This window comes from Panthera tigris, chromosome C1 (assembly GCF_018350195.1).
Source record: "Panthera tigris isolate Pti1 chromosome C1, P.tigris_Pti1_mat1.1, whole genome shotgun sequence".
Classification (NCBI taxonomy): domain Eukaryota; kingdom Metazoa; phylum Chordata; class Mammalia; order Carnivora; family Felidae; genus Panthera; species Panthera tigris.
Genome location: NC_056667.1, coordinates 159,607,925 through 159,628,097, shown reverse-complemented (window position 1 = coordinate 159,628,097; position 20,173 = coordinate 159,607,925). Strand labels below are relative to the sequence as shown.

Genomic DNA, 20,173 nt, shown 5'->3' with positions numbered 1-20,173 from the left:
TCTAAAATCAAACTCCTGCTCTTCCCCCAAAATCCATTCCTCTTATGCTCTGTCCTAAACCATCATAGGACAACTTTATCCTTCCAGGTGCTCAGCCCAAAAACCCTGAAGATACTGTTTTCTTCTCTCTCTTGCTTCATCCTATTGACTCCATTTTGAAAATAGATCCAGAATCCAATCATTTGCAACCACGTTGGTCCAAACTACCATCATCTCTTATCTATTATTACAGGAGCCTCTTAATTAGTATCACATCTATCCTTGCCCTCATAGAGTCTATGCTCAATCCAGCAGCTAGAGAAAACCATTTAAAATCTAAGTCAGAACATGTCATATTCTTCTCAGAACCCTCCAATGGCTTCCCACCTCAGTCAAGAGTAAAGCCAAAGTCTTTCAATGATCTATGAGGTTCTGCACAATTTGCCTTCAAGGAAAATACAGGCTTCCTTGCTGTTCTTAATTTGCTAGGCATGCTTCTGCCCCAGTACCTTTGCACTTGGTGTTCTTGCTGCCCAAAACACTCTTTCCCCCCAATACTGTCATGGCTTGCAGTTTTGCCTTCTCAGTGAAGTCCTCCCCGGCTGACCTACTGCCAAACAACCCCCCAGTTCCTTTCTCCACTTTCTTTTCCTCTGTATTGCTTACTACCTTCTAACATAATACCCCTATTTGTCTGTCTCCCCCAACAGAACTAAGCAGGGATTTTATCTATTTAATTTGCTGCCATAGCTCCTGCACTAGAACAGTGCCTAATACATAGTAAACGCTCACTGAGTATCTGTTGAACTTACAACTTCTATAGCAAAACCCCAGAAAAGTTGATTATGGTTTCTCCTAGACGTCCAGAGCACGTTCCCCTCTAAGTTTTTACTTGTTCGTCATGGTAAAGTGAGAAAAAAAAAATCCCTTTAAGTTGAAACATAAACTATACATTTATACATAAATGTGCACACATAGAAATAAATGAGCTTACAAAAGATCAATTTCTTACCCTACAACAGTGAAAAACCTTCTCAGACGGCTTCTGGATCATGGTGCTGCCGAACTTGGGGGATTCTCATCTTGCAGCCCTCACCTCCGGGGATCATCCTGAGTGAGGAGGCGTCTCCACGTCTCCACCCTCAGCTAATAATCTCTATAGCAGCCCTGGGCCCTTTCTAAATATAAGGCTTAGAAGACACATTTCTTTCTGAACTGGCTGATAGGATATGGTATCTGAATTGGCTTTACCATGTCCTAAGCATTAAAACTCTTTTCCAGCTGGCCCCCAAAGCCCTCCCTTGGGCTTTGGATCATCTAAATCAGTACCCTCCTTCTCCAGGTCCTCTGTCCTTGAGCCTCTAAAAGGCCCAACAGTGTCCAGGCCTACCTATTGCATTTGTGGGTTCACGTGAGACCTCTTCATTACCCAGCTCTTTAAGTCACCTCTCAACTTTTTCTGAATATTGTCCTAAGTGTTGGCACCTAGGCCAGGTCCCATGAGCAGCCAGAAGGCCTCAAGGGCAAGTGCCATTTTCCTAGAATTATGTCTTTACGTATCCACGTGATCACATCTGAGTCTCTTTAAGCTTCTCCTGGTCTGAAAACTCTTAGGTTTATTTGTGTCACAGCAAAGCTGGATTCCTTAAGCCCCAGTCAATTGGTTTTCAACACTTCTCTTCACCCCACATATTTTAAATACCTTTTCCTACTGATCTCCAATCTCACCAGAGCCTTGCAGAATTCTGAACATGTCCATTTCACTTCAAAACACCCTCATTCTCGGGGCGCCTGGGTGGCTCAGTCGGTTAAGCGTCCGACTGCGGCTCAGGTCATGATCTCACAGCTCGTGAGTTCGAGCCCCGCGTCGGGCTCTGTGCTGACAGCTCGGAGCCTGGAGCCTGCTTCGGATTCTGTGTCTCCCTCTCTCTCTGCCCCTAACCCACTCGCATTCTGTCTCTGTCTCTCTCGAAAATAAATAAACACTAAAAAGAAAAACAAAAAGTTAAAAAAAAAAAAAACAACCCTTGTTCTCATGAGAGGGTCCTACACTGCCAGTTGGAGGGGGCTCAGACCATCATCCGACAGATGGATCAGTGGGAAAGGGACCCAGGAAGGGCTGCTTACTCTCCTCAGCAAATAGAAAGAAAAACAGGACTTCAAAATCCCACTGCTATCAATCAAGTGGTCCATTCAGGAATAACCATCCTACACCCCTGGCTGTGATTCACCTTGATGAGGATCCTCTTGCTAACTTTAGATCATGCTGCTTTATCAATGGCAGTATATCCTAAAGAGAAGGGCTCTAATTCTGCGAAGACAAGAGGCTATTTGGCTCAAGAGACTTCTAGTTCAGTGACATCCTACCCTTATGGGCCTGAAATGTTTACCATCATTTGTACACTTCCCCCCACACCCACACTTAAAATAACCTCAGTACAAATCGATGTCCTTTACAAAATGAAGAAACTACAGTGACATTGATATCACCAAACAAAGCAAACAGAGACCTCGGGTAAACAGGCATTACTCTGTGCTCCGTTTATTCTTCATATCATTAACCAGCGTGCCCCTTTCACATTATTCCAAAGTTTATTTTTATTTCTATGCTTCCAGGCTTAGAAAGCATATTTTGCTAAAAGGTTTTCCTATACTATATCTGAAGTGGTTCTTCAAAAAAAAGTAATCTTCGGATTGTACGACACACAAAATATATGTTGCTGGTTAGCAAATAAACATGTGAGCGGACATCTGTGGCTTCATGGTACTTGCTTTCGCCTTCCACGCTTGCTTCAGTAACGCTCGCCCCACCCCCCCAATTCAGAACAGCCTTCTGTGCAATTTCATTGGTTTCAGAGTCTTAAATGTTTTCTAAAGTCTTTCTCCCAATTTGGGATTAGGCAAAGTGACAACAGTAACTGACCCTAGCATCCAGCATGTGTGTGGGAGAGAGAGAGAGAAAGACACAGACACACAGCGAGAGAGCAAATTGGGGTCTGAATGGGCTACCCTGTGGCCTGTGAAAGAAGTCATTCTACACACACACCAACTATGGAGTAAACTGACTTGGGATTGTCTTGCTTTCTTTACCTGTAACCAGAAAAGCCAGACAGCAGCAGATTAGATGGTGATCATTCCACCCTGTTATTAGGCTAATAGGCACAGACACTTGTGAAGAGCCAATCTACCTGTCCTAGTTCAGGGCTAATTAACAATTAGTCTCTTAATTTAGTTCCAAGGGATCACTCATTTCCAATTCCAAGTGCCAGCTTAGGAAACAGAAATCTGCTAGAACATTACTTCCACACTTTGTCCGTGCACCTTCAACGTTCAGCAGCTTCACTGTGAACAATCAGACCCAGCTTTGCACAAACAGATCCAGCTTTCCTACCATACATTAATGCCAAAGGACCAGGAAAAGAAATCATCATCAACCCTGCCCTGGGGGAAGTGCAAATTACCCAGTCTCCCAAGGATAAGGGTGAGGGGGTACTTCCAAAGTCAGAGGTCTAAGGAGATCTGGAAACCGAGCAGTTGGTGTTCCTTATTAACTGCATCCTGCAACATCACAATCCACGCTCCAAGGGTATCCTGTGCACAAAGTCACTGCCCGCCCAGCACCTCACTGTCCCTGCACCAGTCTGCCTCCTGATCGCCTCCACATAGTGAAACCACACTGGTATTCATCTACTGCTTGGCAGCTACCAAAAGACTACGAGGCACAGTTCCTCGGAGATGTACTTTCCAAACACGGTAACTACAGAATGGAATTAAAGGGAGGATGTACACTCAACCATGATCAAACTCAAACCCAAAAGGAGAAACCACATGCTGCACAGGCCAAGAAGGATGCAAGATGTAGATTGAGAACCAACCTGCCCAACAACGTGCCATGGTCACTTCACCTCCTTACAGCCTTCGTTTCCACATTTATTTAACAAACACCAAGTGCTTATTCTGGGCCAGGACTAGTCTAAGGTACAATTATCCTCCTTTACAATTGTGTAAGGAGAGCATAGACAGATTAGCTATTGTGATTTAAAGTAAGAAATACATATGTTTGGGGGTGCCTGGGTGGCTGAGTTGGTTGAGCGTCTGACTTCAGCTCAAGTCATGATCTTGCAGTTCGTGAGTTCGAGCCCTGCATGGGGCTTGCTGCTGTCAGCATGGAGCTGGCTTCAGATCCTCTGTCCCCCTCTCTCTCTGCCCCTCCCCTGCCTGGGCACTCACGCTCTCTCTCAAAAATAAACATTTAAGGGGCCCCTGGGTGGCTCAGTCGGTTGGGCGGCCGACTTCGGCGCAGGTCATGATCTCGTGGTCCGTGAGTTCAAGTCCCGCATCAGGCTCTGTGCTGACAGCTCAGGGCCTGGAGCCTGTTTCGGATTCTGTGTCTCCCTCTCTCTGACCCTCCCCCATTCATGCTCTGTCTCTGTCTCAGAAATAAAACATTAAAAAAAAAAAAAACATTTAAAAAAGAAATACATATATTTGGTCTTTGTCCATGGTTCCTTTTGGACCACACTTTAAGGATGGGGGCTGACTGCCATGAGAACCAACTGCTTGATTAGAGGGTTGGAACTTCCTAGTCCTACCCTCCTGACCTCCAGTGAAGGAAAGGGGCTGGAGGCTGAGGTCAATCACCAATAGCCAATGACTTAATCATTCATGCCTATGTAATGAAGCCTCCTTAAAAATGCAAAAGGATGGAGTTTGGAGAACCTCTGCTTAGTGAACATGTAAAAATTTAAGGGAGGGTGGCACACCTGGAGAGGGCATGGAAGCTCGTCCCTGTCCTACGCACCCCTTCCATCTGGCTGTTCTTGAGCTGTACTTTTTTTATAATACACCGGTAATCTAGCAAGCAAAATGTTTCTGAGTTCTGTGAGGCATTCCAGCAAATTAATTGAACCCAAGGAGAGCGGTCATAGCAACCTCCAATCTACAGCTCATCCATCACAAGCACAAGTGACAACCTGGACTTGGGGCTGGCATCTGAAGTGGGAGAAGGCAGTCTTATAGGACTGAGTCCTTAATCTGTGGGATTTGATGCTATCTCCAGGTAGATGGTGTCACAACTGGATACTGTAGGATTACCCAACTGGTGGTGTGTGGGAAAAAAGCCCATACATTGGAACCGGGTGCAGAATTATAGCTGTCTTGCACAATGTCATAGCTAATAAATGGCAGAGCAGAATTTCATCCCAGCTGACTCTAGGCTCCAGCTGGGAACTAGATTATAGCTCTAGGATTTGTTCTTACCCACTACATTATGCTACCTTCTGTGTAAAAAAAGGAAAGCTCATCTGGCTCAAACCTAGAAAACGTTAAGACCAGATTCTTGGATCACATCCACATACAGTAGACCTGGGATGAGCCTAGAAGTATATGTTTATATAAGTTACCCTGATGGCCAACAGGTTTAAGAATCCCTAATATTCTGGGGCACCTGGGTAGCTCAGTTAAGTGACTGACTCTTGATTTTGGCTCAGGTCATGATCGCATGATCTTGAGATTGAGCCCTTCATCAGGCTCCATGCTGAGCGTAGAGCCTGCTTAGGATTGATTCTCTTTCCTGCATGCATGCGTGGACACTCTCTCTCTGCCCTTCCCCTGCTTGTGCACACACACATGCACACTCTTTCTCCCAAATAAACTTTAAAAAAAATCCCTAAGGTTCCTTGCAAATATAAAGTTATTTGATTTTCAAGTTGTACACAAACACAGAAGGGTAAGAAAGAACGGGGGCTGGCCTTGCCCCTGGTGCCCATTACTGCAGCTGAGTCTTGGCCACCCTCCCAAGAAGCCGTCCGAATTCTGTTTCTGACACAAGGTCCCAACCAAATCACAACTGGGATCTAGACTATAGCTCCCACTGGAGGAAGTCAACAGCTTCCCCACCAAGGCCCCTAGAGTTACACATAGCCAAGATTCCCTTACTAGCCATGAATAACTAAAGCTTTAGCCATCAATTCACTAGCACCCTCACATGCTTACTCCCATTTGACCCATGCACATCCTTGCCAAGTGCTTTCAGGATCTTGTTCTACAGCCATCATCTCTATCTAGTCTCATTATAACAACCAACAAATCCTAAGAACCCACTGCATTGTGGGTCAGCCACCTTTAAGGCAAAAATCAAATGTAATTTAAAATCACTCCTGAAAATCCCTTAGCTGGGACAGGATAAAGGATACCCAGAGTTTAAGTATCTGTGCCTGGACTCTCTTCTAATTGACCCTTATCCAGCTGGCCTTGGATCAGCTTCCGGGTTCTTCTTTCTTTGCCTCTTATTCCCTCCCCTTCTGAAAAAAGCCCAGTGAGGGGTGACTGGAGCCAGCCAGGAATCAGAGTTGCATCCAAGATGTGTGCCTTAGCGCTTGCTTTCTTGAGTGCATTCACAGTGCCATGTGGCCCAGGGCCAGCATCCAGGGACTGTGCTCGGTCACCTTGAGTCCTGAGATTAGAGAAAGCTCCAAAATGGGCAGGGAGACTTAGAGATCTTAGGACTCCGCAAGAAAGATAAATAAACCAGTTTAATTTTAACACAGGTTGGTGTGAGACCAACCAGATAATGACTTAGGGTTTGAAAAACAGATCAGAGTACCCATGGTATGAATAATTTGTTAAGAGTCAGGTATAATGCTCTTGTAAGACTCTCCACATTTGTAAAGAAGCAGTTACTGTGTGTTCTTAGTTGTATTGTACTGTTTTAGCATAACAATAACATTAAGATTTAGTTTAAGCTTTGGTAACCAAATGGAACTCGAGCTATGGCACATGGTTACCCCGGGACCTGGGCTCCACATACTACTGTGGACAGAATTGGCCGGTGAATTATTTGGCACTTTCAAGAGGGATAATGGAGACATAATAGAAAATACTATTGTATGTTTAGCTGACCAGGTCAGTTTTATGTGGAACACTGATTGGTTCTCAGGCAGCCCATCGTAAGAAAGAACATAATCCTATCTCAGGAGCAGTTTAAATTTCTCCATGAAAGCCTTTTGAGTCCAACCTACACTATAGCAATTTCTTCTTCCTTTGAATATCTGTAGCACTTAGTATCATGTGTCTGACAGTTCTGATGGTTTTGTGTTTAACTGTTATCTACCATTTTCAAAGGATGAACCAGTCTCCCCAGCTGGATTGTAGGTAATGTGAGGGCAGGGGTTTTATGTTCATTTCTTTGCCTGATAGCACCTAGCATATGCCTTGAAAATACCATGTAGTCCTATCATACAGTCAATGTAACTTGTGAAATCCACTCTTTCAGCTCAGAGTAGAAAGAGAAAGAAATCCCTTTATTTAACCCCTTGCCATTCCCTGCTCAAAGTAGCCCTTGGACTCTGCTACCCCCAAGGAAAGGGAAGCATAATAGGCATAATAGGCATCCAAGACCTTCATTCTTGGTTTTTGAATTTTCAAGGATTCCTGTCCCAGCTTAAGTATCCTGTCCCTTATCCAGGATAAGGGATAAGGGATAAGGGATAAGCCCCGATTCACATGGGAAGCAGTTTAATAAATCAACATAACACAGTGCATTTCCAAAACTCAGATGCCGGCCAATTCCTCCAGGTCTGAAGGACATTTCTGACTTTTCCTTTAGGAGATGGCATGAGCACAAGTCAGAAACACCAAGTTCAAATCCAGATTCTATTCAGATTCTGAACCAGTTGTGACACTTCAGACATTTCTTAACTTTCAGCTTCAGTTTCTTCATCTATAAAGGGAGTCAGTTGGACTAGATGACCTCTAGTTAATGATTTTTAAAGCAGGAGCATCACTAGTCTGAGAAAAATCAAAAGCAAACATCACAGTCAGAAGGGACAAGGGGCCTGGAGAGCCTCTGGAAGATGACGAGGATCAAAAAGTTCCCCAAAAGAAGATAATGGACGAGGAAAAACCCAGAACTGCTCTACAAGAATTGCACTTACAGATTTCTTCCTTCTAGTTTCTGCTTTATAGTCAAACATAGATCCGTCTCTTCCAAGAAGAGCTAAGGGTGATGATTCATAGAACGGACATACCCACAGGTGTCATCCTGCACCGTCTACCTGGCAGGGGTGGTAACTCAACCTTAAATATCTAAGAGAAACGAAAGATCCCAAGGAGTGCAGACCTTGACCTCGGTAACTCAGATGACTATCTCATCATCGTTTGGAGTCTCAAACTTCCTTAATGCACAGCCTAAAACTGTGACTGAAGTTTTATAGTCTCTAGGTCAGTTTTATAGTCCCCAAAGTCCTGGGAACACCCAACACGTTCCAAGGCTCTCAGATACATTATTCTGTTATAAAATCTAAACTTGAGTTCAAATTGGTGTTAAATATTTAAATAGCACCGTAGAAAATTTAAGTCACAAAAATCTATGAGTTTCGGTAACAGTGCATTCATCTGATATTCCCACACATCTTTACTTCTCCTGCCTCAATGAAGTCCCTCGGTCAGCAAATCCACTTTTTGTTATCAGTCTAATTATGACCAATTAAAGTTAAACTGCTTTGAACACAGGTTTCATAAATGTAACTTAAGAGTTTACGATATCCATCATGCCATGTACAATAAACTTTGGCTTTGCTCTTTGGCAGTCACAATCAGAATCGTTAACACCAGTCCAATAGCTGGCACATAGTAGGAACTGAATTAGTGCTTCTAAATTTATCAGCACTAACAGCCACTTAGTCAGCAAGTACCCATCCATGCCAGGCAGGAATTGAGCACTGTACGTGCTATCTCTTAATCCTTACAATAACCTTATTAAGCAGTAATAGCTCCATTTTACAGATAAAGAAACTAAGGTTCAAAATAAATTAACAGCTGCTACATGGCCCAGAAGGAATATGAGCTCAGGCCTCTCTCACCGGTTCCCTGAAATACTCCTACTGAGCTTTTCTATAGAGTGCAGAGTTTAGGACACTGGACCAGAAGTTGTGGGGTCTCAATCTCACTGGCTGTTATTTACACCCACAACTGTTACAGTCAAAGGTGACAACTGATGTGATTATGGCCTGTGTGTGTGGTTTTCCCGGGGGGACCAAAGCTGCTCCTGAAGCTGGAATACTTTACCAAAAGAAGGGGAGGGGACTCTAACAGCAGTAACAAGTTTTAGCAGGCATGCTGCGTAGTGACAGAGATTCCTGGCTAAAGTCACATTTTGCAAGTCTCCATCCCAGATATTTCCTTGCCCCAATACTTCCCCTTCACAATGTTTGCTGGAACAAGTATTCCAAGGAAGCCATCACCTTCAGTAGGCGTCAGGTCAAGAGAATACCAAGCAGAATGTATTCCCTCCGCTGGCCCACAATCATTGCTGCACTAACCAGTTCAAACTCTCCATATGGGTGGAAGCACATTTACACACTAAGTATTCAGAAACACTAAACGTCATCCATTAACTGAGGTAACAGAAACCACCTTTCATTTCAGATTTACAGCTTGACAATTATTTCTACTAAAAGAAGGCAGAGTATAAGCAGCTGGCCAGCCCTCAGACCACCAGCCCTGGGCCTCCCCACCCCCTACTAGTTTCTTTGCTTCACTAGCAGGTGTTATCAGAAAATCCTGACTTTAGGATTCACCAATTCTGAAGTTCTTAACTCAGAAATCAAAAGGTTTCCTCCAGCTCTAGAATCCCATTCGTCTCTCATAAACACAGTCTTCTCTTTACTGGGGCTGCACTTTGCTTTCTCCGGTCTGTTGGTCCTGGAAGGGCCTCGGTTCCACTAAAAGCCTTGAGGGAGGAGGGACCTTCTGTGAGTTTATTTTTCGGTAGTACAGATCAAGAATGAAGGCCCACAGCGATTAGGGCGGACTAAGCTCCCAAACCCTCTCCAGCCTAAATAGTTTGATCATGTGGGAACCAACACCGTCTAAGAAAGAAAAGGAGAAGCTAAGCAGTGCCAGTCTCCACTTTCTCCCGGGAGGAACACCGCTATGCTATGGTGGGGGAGGGGGGTCATTTCCAAACCTTGTTTGCAAAGCCCCAGTCCAGATCGGACATTTTGCTTTAACTCTTCAGCTTGGGCCTGCCCAGTGCAGGGGCCCAAAGTGTCTTGAGGTACCCCCCCCCCCCGCCGGGCGCTTGGGGGCCTGGGCGGGGGACCGGGAACACCACTCATAGGGGCTTGTTTTCTCAGCTGATCTTAGTCATGAGAACAGGTGCTTGGTCAATTTCATCTTTTTTTTTTTTTTTTTTGGAAAAAAAAGTTGGGGTGTAGAATAGCTCCCAGAGGAGCGCCCGCCGTTCAGAGAAAGCCACGCAAGACAGGATAAAAAGTGGCTTTCCAACTTCTGCCGGGCTCGCGAGTCTTCAAGGAAACCAGGTAGTGTGTGCGGTTGGGAAAGGCCTGGATCTTTCCGAACAACGCTCCCAGCAAGCCCACAGCAGCGATGCAGCGACCCTACACCCCGGGTCACCCTCGCCCCAAACATACACGTGAAGCTCAGCAAAGCGTGCCACCTGCCGGGTTCCCAGCAAACATGCCCGGAGGGAAGGACCTCCGGAAAGCACTTTTGTTTAAAAAGAAAAAAAAAAAAAGTAAACTCTCCCGGGGCCGAGGACAGCCCCGCCTGGCACCGGGGCCGGGGTCCGCGGGGCTCGGCCCTCGGGTCCTCCGGCTTCCAAGGCCAAATGGGGGGAGGCGCCGCGACGGGCGGGGCGGCGAGCAGCGGGCCGCGCTCCCCCGGGGGCCGGCAGAATCCCGGGCGGGGCAGACGCACGGGTAGGGCTGGCTGGCGGGAACGCGGCGCGCCCTCGCCCCTGCTCGCGCGCAGGCCGGCGCCCTGGCGGGGGTGGGAAGTCGGGGAACTTACAGCCGCCTGTCCTCGGGCTTTTGCTGCCAGTGCATGGCCAGCGAGAAGCCAAAGAGGCTCCCGGGGTCCCCAGTTTTCCGGATCACATTGTCCTCGCGGGTGTCCAAGTTGAAGGCGGCGCCGAGCCGGGGCAGGAGACCCGCGGACAGGTAGAGCAGCCACAGCTGCCCGGCGGCCGCCATGGGCGGGCGCAAGTGGAGAGGAGCGGGAGCCGCGGCGGCCGCCCTGCGCTCGGGGCCGGGTTCGAGGCTGCCGCGCTGCTGCTGCTGCCGCCGCCGCCGCCGCGGCCACCTTAGTCTCCTCCGGCCACCGCGCCCGGCCCCACCCCCCGGACGAGCTGCGCACTCCGCCTGGCCGCTCCCCCTCGCGGGCAACTCCCGGTGGCTGAATGAGCCCGTTGTTCTCTGGAGACTCGCAGGCGTTTTATCAAGTGACGAGGACGCCGGCCCCGCCCCTCCCCACCCCTCTGGCCCCTCCTCGCGCGCCCGCCACCCGGCCCGCAGCCGGCACCTTCCCGGCCGGCCCGGCTGCGCTGCGTCCCCGCGCTGCCCCTCCCCGGCCGGCCCCTGGCCGCTCCGGTAGCCGCCTACCTGGCCCGGAAGCCGGAGTGGGAGACTGGAGTTGGGGGGTGGGCCTTGAGCTCTCGGCCCAGCAGCCCCGTCTGGGGGGTCCTTCGGGAAAGAAGCACTGGGAATTGTGGTTGCAATTCGGCGCCGAGCCAGAAAGGCGTTTACTATCTGTTAGCAAGGAGACGTGCTGGTGTTGCGCCGGCACTGATCGCCTTAAGCAGCGGATTCTCGCCGACCCAAGCCCACGTGCAAATGCGCACTTCATTCAGTTCACAAGTGTTTATGGAGCGCTTAACGCGTGCCAGATACTCGGGGAAGGGAGCTGCATGGATTGTTTTCAGCCCTCAAAGAACTAACCGTCAAAAATGATCATAGCCCAAACTTTGATGGTGCTATACAATTTACAGCTCACAGCTATTATCTCATTTAACCCTCCGAACACTCCTATGAGATGGGTATTTCTTTTGCAGATGAGAAAAACTCAAGCTCAGCCTGGACCCAGAGCACCCAGGGAGGGATCTGACCAGGTGAAAAGAAGAGCTTTTGGGAGAAGTCACACTGTTATCAGCAATTTGAAACTTGGTTTGTAGGCGCTCTGAAGCTGAGAAGAAGCCCCTCAACAGTAAAGGATGGGTGTTTAAGGTGGTACCGACAAGGGCTCAGGAGCCCTTCTCTCCTGCCCCCCAAATTGCCGGGACTAGGTCCCCACCCAGAGTCAGCTCTGAGCTCTGTGTGGGTGGCCTAAGGCTCCTGCCTCCAGAGCATGGGTGGGGCCTCCAGTGAGTGAGGTGTTGATCTCTGGGGCAACTTTATCCCCAGGGATTCTTATCCAGGGAAGAGAGAATTCAGAGTTACTGTGAAATTTGGATGACAAAAAAAATTTTTACATTTTTATTTTCACTAACCTCTAATTGGCATTTAGCATTTCCTTCCTTTATGAAGGTAGGCAACGCACCACAGGGGCAGTAGGATAAGTACTTATGCTTTAGTCTCCAGTAGAACCCATAGATTTTTTTACATCACATCGTAGTTACAATATCTTCAATTACAGTCATTAGATAGACCCTCCACTAGATCTTGTTGTGCAATAGGTCAATTAAAAAGTATATAGGGGCGCCTGACTGGCTCAGTCGGTTAAGCTTCTGACTTCTCTCAGGTCATGATCACATGGTTTGTGAGTTCCAGCCTCGCCTGGCTCTGTGCTGACAGCTCAGAGCCTAGAGCCTGGAGCCGGCTTCAGATTTTATGTCTCCCTCTCCCTTTGCCCCTCCCCCACTCTTGCTCTCACGCTCTCTCTCTCAAAAATAAATAAACATTAAAAATTTTTTATGAACACATCAGGAGACTATAGATGCTGGAGAGGATGTGGAGAAATGGGAACCCTCTTGCACTGTTGGTGGGAATGCAAACTGGTGCAGCCGCTCTGGAAAACAGTGTGGAGGTTCCTCAAAAAATTAAAAAAAGATCTACCCTATGACCCAGCAATAGCACTGCTAGGAATTTACCCAAGGGATACAGGAGTGCTGATGCATAGGGGCACTTGTACCCCAATGTTTATAGCAGCACTTTCAACAATAGCCAAACTGTGGAAAGAGCCTAAATGTCCATCAACTGATGAATGGATAAAGAAATTGTGGTTTATATACACAATGGAATACTACGTGGCAATGAGAAAGAACGAAATCTGGCCTTTTGTAGCAGCGTGGATGGAACTGGAGAGTGTTATGCTAAGTGAAATAAGTCATACAGAGAAAGACAGATACCATATGTTTTCACTCTTATGTGGATCCTGAGAAACTTAACAGAAGACCATGGGGGAGGGGAAGGAGGAAAAAAAAAAAGAGGTTAGAGAGGGAGGGAGCCAAAACATAAGAGACTCTTAAAAACTGAGAACAAACTGAGGGTTGATGGGGAGTGGGAGGGAGGGCAGGGTGGGTGATGGATATTGAGGAGGGCACCTGTTGGGATGAGCACTGGGTGTTGTATGGAAACCAATGTGACAATAAATTTCATATTAAAAAATTTTTTAAGTATATGTACTGCTACAACGTAAGTTTCTTAACATTTTGTTAATTGTATCTCAATATAATTGGTTTCCTTTGTAATCCCATGTATTTTATTTTATGCATTTAAAAACCTTGTTCTGAAAAGGGATTCGTGGTCTTTGGCAGCCTGCCAAAGGGGTCCCATGGCATGAAAAGGTTTCAGAAGTGCTAGCCTGAGGCTCTTGGAATGCCTTGGGGAGGCTGTCTTGGAATCTGATGTCCCTGCATTGGAAAGGGAAGCAGAGCACAGCCCCAGGGAAGAGCTGGAGCACTGTGTGTGCACGTGGGGATGGGGTAGGGATGCCCCTTCACCTCAAGGAGTATTTGTACCAAGGAAGCAGCCCACACCACACAAAACTGCCTGAACACCATCAAGTGTCCACGGGTGGTAACAACTGCCAGAGTGTGTCCCTCAGGTAAGAGGGGCGTGTCCTACTTCTCTTCCAATCAATAACTCCAGTCAAGTATTGTCAAAAGTGGGGTGCAGAGGACTTCAACAGGAATTCCACAGAGGGGAGGGACACAATTCGGTCTATTAACACTTGGCTTTTCCAAATTCTAGAGGCCACCTGCTTTTCTTTGGCTTATGGCTCCTTCCTCCACCTTCAGAGCCAGCAGTGTAGCACCTTCAAACAGAGTCTATCTCTCTGACTCTGCTTCCATTATCACATCTTCTCTAACTCTGACTCCCCTGCCTCCCACTTTCCCAAAAGGCCTCCTGTCATTAACACCAGGCCCACCAGATAATGCAAGATAATCTCCCCATCTCAAGCTTCTTTATGACATCTACAAAGTTCCCTTTGCCATGTGAAGTTACATGGTCACAGTTCTATGGACTAAGACGAGGGCATCTTTGGGGGCCAGTATTCTGCCAAAAATAGCCACTCAGCTGGTTAGTCCGTGACCAACAAGCTACTGGGCAGATATCTTCCCAATAGATATCCAAGCATGTGCTGGTTACAGCACCTTGCGTCTACTGAGCCCCTTGTGTAACTTGAACTCCAGTGCTTGTAACCACATCATTGGCAAGGAAGGATGATGCCGCAGATGGAGGGTCAAAACATAGCCCAGGATTCTAGAATCCTGGAAGTATGGTCCTTCCATCTGGCAGGTACCACATCCCAGATGCATTCATTACGCCATCAAATTCTTATTGCTTTTCATGGTGTTTTGAATTGAGTGAGTAAACCATGTGATTTGAGCATCTCAAAAAAAAGTGGGGTGCAGTGAATTCAAATTCAGTGGGCAATGCTGAAGATCACACTGTTTTAACAAATGCGTAATAACCGTGGTAAGATTGAGAAACTGTTGGAAACTAATTGGGAAAGCTAAGGAAAACATCTGTATTATGATGTTTCATGCAAGATAGCCTTTCTTCTTCATGTTGAACACCTACTATTCCAGAGAAACAGATCCGAGCTATTACAGTGAGAGTATAGTGAGCCTCACTGCAAGCTGGTATTCAGGGAGAGCCACTGATGCAGCTGTACTGTTGCCCTTGTTTTTTTTTTTAAGTAACACTTTGTTTTTTTAATTTTGAAATGCGACTCGATTTGACACCTGACACTGTCCAGCGTAACAATGCTTTCTTCCTTCTCTAAGCCATTGCTCATGCAGTCCTCCCCACCGCCTTGTATCATCTTTAATACATATTCCACTACCGTGTTCAAGGTCCAGTTAAGGCCCCACCTCTGCCTTGTGTATCTTCCTCCCACTCCACTGAATTTCCATCCTCTTTGTCTTCTATTTTAGAAATTTAATATTTACACGGTTAAATGTGGTATTATTTTATTCTCTAGTGGTTTCATTTTTAAATCTTGGGTAATGATTAAAGTCAAGAACTTGAAAAGGGCAAACACATTATAATTTTTAATCTTCTAAACTAATACAAGGCTTGTAGTAGAGGCATAATAAATGCTGATTCTCTTTAAGGTACTAACTCATTCTCAAAAACATTTAAGTAAGTTTTTTTTCCTGATAGTAAATTGTTTCATTTATTTTTTTTATTTTATTTATTCTCAAGTTAGCTAACATACCATGTAGTCTCGGCTTCAGGAGTAGATTCCAGTGACTCATCTCTTACATATATCACCCAGTGCTCATCCCGACAAGTGCCCTCTTCAATGCCCATCACCCATTTTCCCTACTACCCCAACCCCCATCAACCCTCAGGTTGTCCTCTGTATTTAAGAATCTCTTATGGTTTGCCTGCTGAAATACTTCTGAACTGGTTGATAAAAACTCTGCCCTGAGCTCCCCAAGTTCAACTGCCCCTACCCTGGCCACTTTCCTAGGACCCACCCACACAATACAGCAACTAAAGGTTTAAACCCTTAAGCCCTTGTGTTGCAAGGGCATCTGGTGGGGTGTGCCTGTGTCATAGCAGCTGTTCACCGCACTGGAATATCACTCCTTGCTTCCAAGGGTAATTCTGTGCACCGTTTGCTGCCTCCATCCCAAGATATGTTTTAGTAGATGATGTTTGAATGGCCAGTTATCTACTTGATCCCAAATATTGATTGTGCTCAAATTGACATTTTAAATAATGTTAAACTTAAAATAGCAACTACCTATAGAGTGCTATGGAATTGAATGATGTGTGGGAAAACGAAGGGATAAGGAAAAACAAGGATAAGTGACTTGTTCTGGAGTGTGCCGAGTGCCCAAGACAGATGGAAAACTTTGAACCACACTCCTACCTTCTACCTATCTCCTGCCTAGGATGCCAAACATACCTGAAGTTGAGTCAAACTCAAAGACTCTTCACAATAGTCTCTTTGAAGGCTCTCAGCTTTTCCTGATTAACTGTAACAAGTTGTGTGAATCAGTTGTCATTTCCGTGATAAATAGAGTTAGGCTAATGTAAGAGAAGTCTCAAAAGGGAGATGTAGACGACCTTCACGATCTGCTGAGGACATTGTCAGTTTTAGGACCAAAAGAAATGAAAGAACCAAGAAAGCTAAAAATTATGAGGTAAAGACCTGGGGAAAGAGGTACATAGTTTTAATGAAAAAATAAATCTGGGACAAGAAGACACTTGTCTGGAAGCAAAGGGAGGAAGTTAGCTCGATGATAAAGATGTGCTGACCATATAGGGCATGAGGTGTGTGCATACACATATTGCAAGAATTGCTCGACAAATCCAGTAATGACAAACTCGGGTCATGTTCCAAAAAAGGCTGATTGGAAAACAGGAATACCTAAGAATATGACTATAAGATCATAGAAGATACTTCTACAAACCGAAAATTTTAAACAAAAAGGCAATGAAAGCTATGAACAGACATTTGCTCAGATGAGAGCTTTTGAATTATGTTTTACCAATACACTTTTCAAAAGAAAATTATTTGTTCTATATCCTACCTTTGGTAGGGGAGCTTTCAAGTAATTTTAAACTGTGGGTCACCTGTGGAGAACTCTGAGAAACTCCCATCATGCCTGAAATATTTTCCATTTCCTAGGACCTACTGTAATACTGTAATCATTTTGCTATCAGGTTCACAGTTGTACTGACTTCATCATCACCAACTGCAGAGAACATCATGTTTGCTGCTTTTAGGCAACATGGAAACTAACTATTGAAAACATCTCTTTATTCTCCTTTTGTAGTTGCATTACACTAATGGTTTTACATGTTTCCTGGAGCACATGGTCTGTGGACCCCGTCCTTCAAATTCTGCCTCTGTGTCCAGACTGGCCACATGACCTCATGTCTTTTAGTCTCTCTATGCCTCAGTTTCCCCAGCTCTGAGATAATGATAGCATCTACTCCCAAAGAGTTGCCTTGCCTTAAGGATTAGTAAGGTTGATGGAATCTGAAGCACTTAAAATGTTGTATTAAAATAAAAACTTTCACCTGTGTACAAGCTTTCAAAATCTGGCCTTTACAAGTTATGCGTTGACCCATGATACACATACAGTTTTGTGAGCTAGATACATACAGTAAACTTTTCAAATAGGGATTCTACTATTCAATGGCAGATTTGATGTTTCAGAAAATGAAAAAGAGTTTTCCATGTTGCTTTTTTGTCTCTTTATGTAAGCGGTCAGAGATTTTCCTTCCACACTAAAAATGTTTTTTGTTTGACGTTTTATTTGCTCTAAGTCACAGCACATTTTATAGGGGCAAACCTACCTCTGGCTGGAATCAGGAGAAACCAAATTTCCAGCTATACCTTAGTTTAAAACCCAGATCTATTTTATTTATTTTTCCAGAGATTATGTACATTTTTAGTGAAATAATCACCACAATAAGTTTAGTTAACACCTGTCACTTCACAGTTCAATTTTTTTTTCCCCTGGTGATGAGAACTTTTAAGATTTACTGTCTTAGTCACCTTTAAATATAAAATACAATATTATTAACTAGAGTCACCATGTTGTGCATTAAATCCCCAGAACGTATGTATATTATTAACTGGAAGTTAATTTGTACCTTTTGAACACCACTCCCCCCCCTCAGCTTGTGCTAACCACCAATCTGTTCTGTTTCTATGAGTTTGGGTTTTTGTTTTCTTTTTTTAGATTTCACATATAAGTGAGATGATACAGTATTTGCCTTTCTCTCTCTGATTTATCTTACTTAGCATAATGTCCTCAAGTTTCATCCATGTTCTCATATATGGCAGGATTTCCTTCTTTTTATGGCTGAATGATATTCTGCTATACATATATATATTATATGATATATATATATATATATATATATATACTCACACCATGTTTTCTTTATCCATTAATCCATCAGTGGGTATTAAGGTTGTTCACCCAGATCTATTTTAAAATAAATTTCACTTGAGTATTTCAATTCACTTACAATGAACTTGTTAAAATGGTCACTTTAGGTGGGATTCTTTTCTTACTGTTTGTTTTGAGGGAATTTTTCTAAGCCAAGAAGCCACATTTTGCTAGACAGCCAAAAATAAACTAAATTTTAAAAGAATCAAGTGAAATATAAAACTGAGCTCCCAAGGCTGAGGCGAAACCACCACTTGGAAAATTTGGTTTTCCATCCCACCATCATCAGAAACAAACATGAAGTTATGTGTAGCTCATGCCATATGCAATGTAGTCTTTTTTCTTTTAATTCAGTTGTAATTAATATACAGTGTTAGATTAGTTTCAGGTGTATACTATAATGAATCAACAATTCTATACATCACTCTTTTTTTAATCTTTCCTAATGTTTATTTATTTTTTTAGAGACACAGAGAGAAACAGAACACAAGCAGGGGAGGGGCAGAGAGAGAAGACATAGAATCTGAAGTAGGCTCCAGGCTCTAAGCTGTCAGCACAGGGCCTGATGCAGGGATGGAACTCACGAACTGCAAGATCGTGACCTGAGTGGAAGTCGGATGCTTAACAAACTGAGCCACCCAGCACCCCATGATAAGTGTACTTGTAACCCCCCTCACCCATTTCACCCATCTGCCCCTAATCTCTCCTCTGGTAACCATCGGTTTGTCTTCTATATTTAACAGTCTGTTTTTAGTTTGTCTCCTTTCTTTGTTCTTTTGTTTTCTTTCTTAAATTCCACATACGACTGAAATCATATGGTATTTGTCTTTCTCTGACTTATTTCACTTAGGATTATACCCTCTAGATCTATCTATGTTGTTGCAAATGGCAAGATTTTATTCTTTTATATGGCTAAGTAATATTCCATTGTATAAATATACCACATCTTCTTTATCCATTCATCTGCTGATGGACATTTGGCTTTTAACGTGGCTATTGTAAATAATGCTGCAATAAATATAGGGGTGCAAATATCTTTGGAAACGTAGTGTTAGTGTTTTCATATTCTTTGGGCAAATACCCAGTAGTGAAATTACTGGATCATATGGTATTTCTATTTTTAACTTTTTAAGGAACATTTATACTGTTTTCCACAGTGGCTGTACCAATATGCATTCCCACCCACAGTGCACAAGGGTTCCTTTTTCTCCACATCCTCTTGGGCAATATTTCTTGTGTTTTTTATTTTAGCCATTATGACAGGTGTGAGGTGATATCTCGTTGTAGTTTTGATTTGTATTTCCTTAATGGTAAGTGACACTGAACATCTTTTCATGTGTGTGTTGGCCATCGTCTGTCTTCTTCGGAGAAATGTCTGTTCATGTCTTCTGCCCGCTATTAACTGGATTATTTATTTTTTTGGTGTTGAGTTGTATAAGTCCTTTATCTATTTTGGATATTAACCCCTTATTGGATATATCATTTGCAAATATATTCTTCCATTCGGTGGGCTATCTTTTTGTTTTGCTGATGGTTTCTTTCACTGTGTAGAAGCTTTTTCTTTTGATTTAGTCCCAATAATTTAATTTTCCCTTTGTTTCCCTTGCCTGAAGAGACATATCCAGAAAAATTTTTCTATAGCTGATGTCAAAGAGATTACTGCCTATGCTCTCTTCTGGGAATTATATGGTTTCGGGTCTCACATTTAGGTCTTCAGTTCAATTTGAGTTCATTTTTATGTGTGGTGTAAGAAAGTGGCCCAGTTTCATTCTTTTGCATGGAGATGTCCAGGTTTCCCAACACCATTTGTGGAAGAGACTGTCTTTTTCCCACTGCATATGCTTGCCTCCTTTACTGAAGATAATTGACCATATAATCGTGGGCTTATTTCTGGGCTCTGTACTCTGTTCCATTGATCTATGTGTCGATTTTTGTGCCAGTACCATACCGTTTTGATTACTACTGCTTTGTAGTGTATCTTGAAATCTGGGATTGTGCTGTCTCCAGTTTTGTTCTTCTTTTTTCAAGATT

At 44.3% G+C, this 20,173-nt stretch overlaps 1 protein-coding gene across 2 annotated transcripts in view; it reads right to left on the bottom strand.

Moving 5' to 3' along the window:
- Positions 1-11,172, bottom strand: part of ITGA6 (integrin subunit alpha 6) — a 76,838-nt gene extending 65,666 nt beyond the window's left edge. For both annotated transcript variants that reach the window (XM_042994708.1, XM_042994709.1), the window contains exon 1: positions 10,792-11,172. In XM_042994708.1, the coding sequence (XP_042850642.1) occupies positions 10,792-10,973 (182 nt within the window). In that variant the 5' untranslated portion in view covers positions 10,974-11,172. The remainder of the gene's footprint in view (positions 1-10,791) is intronic.
- Positions 11,173-20,173: the final 9,001 nt, after the last annotated feature.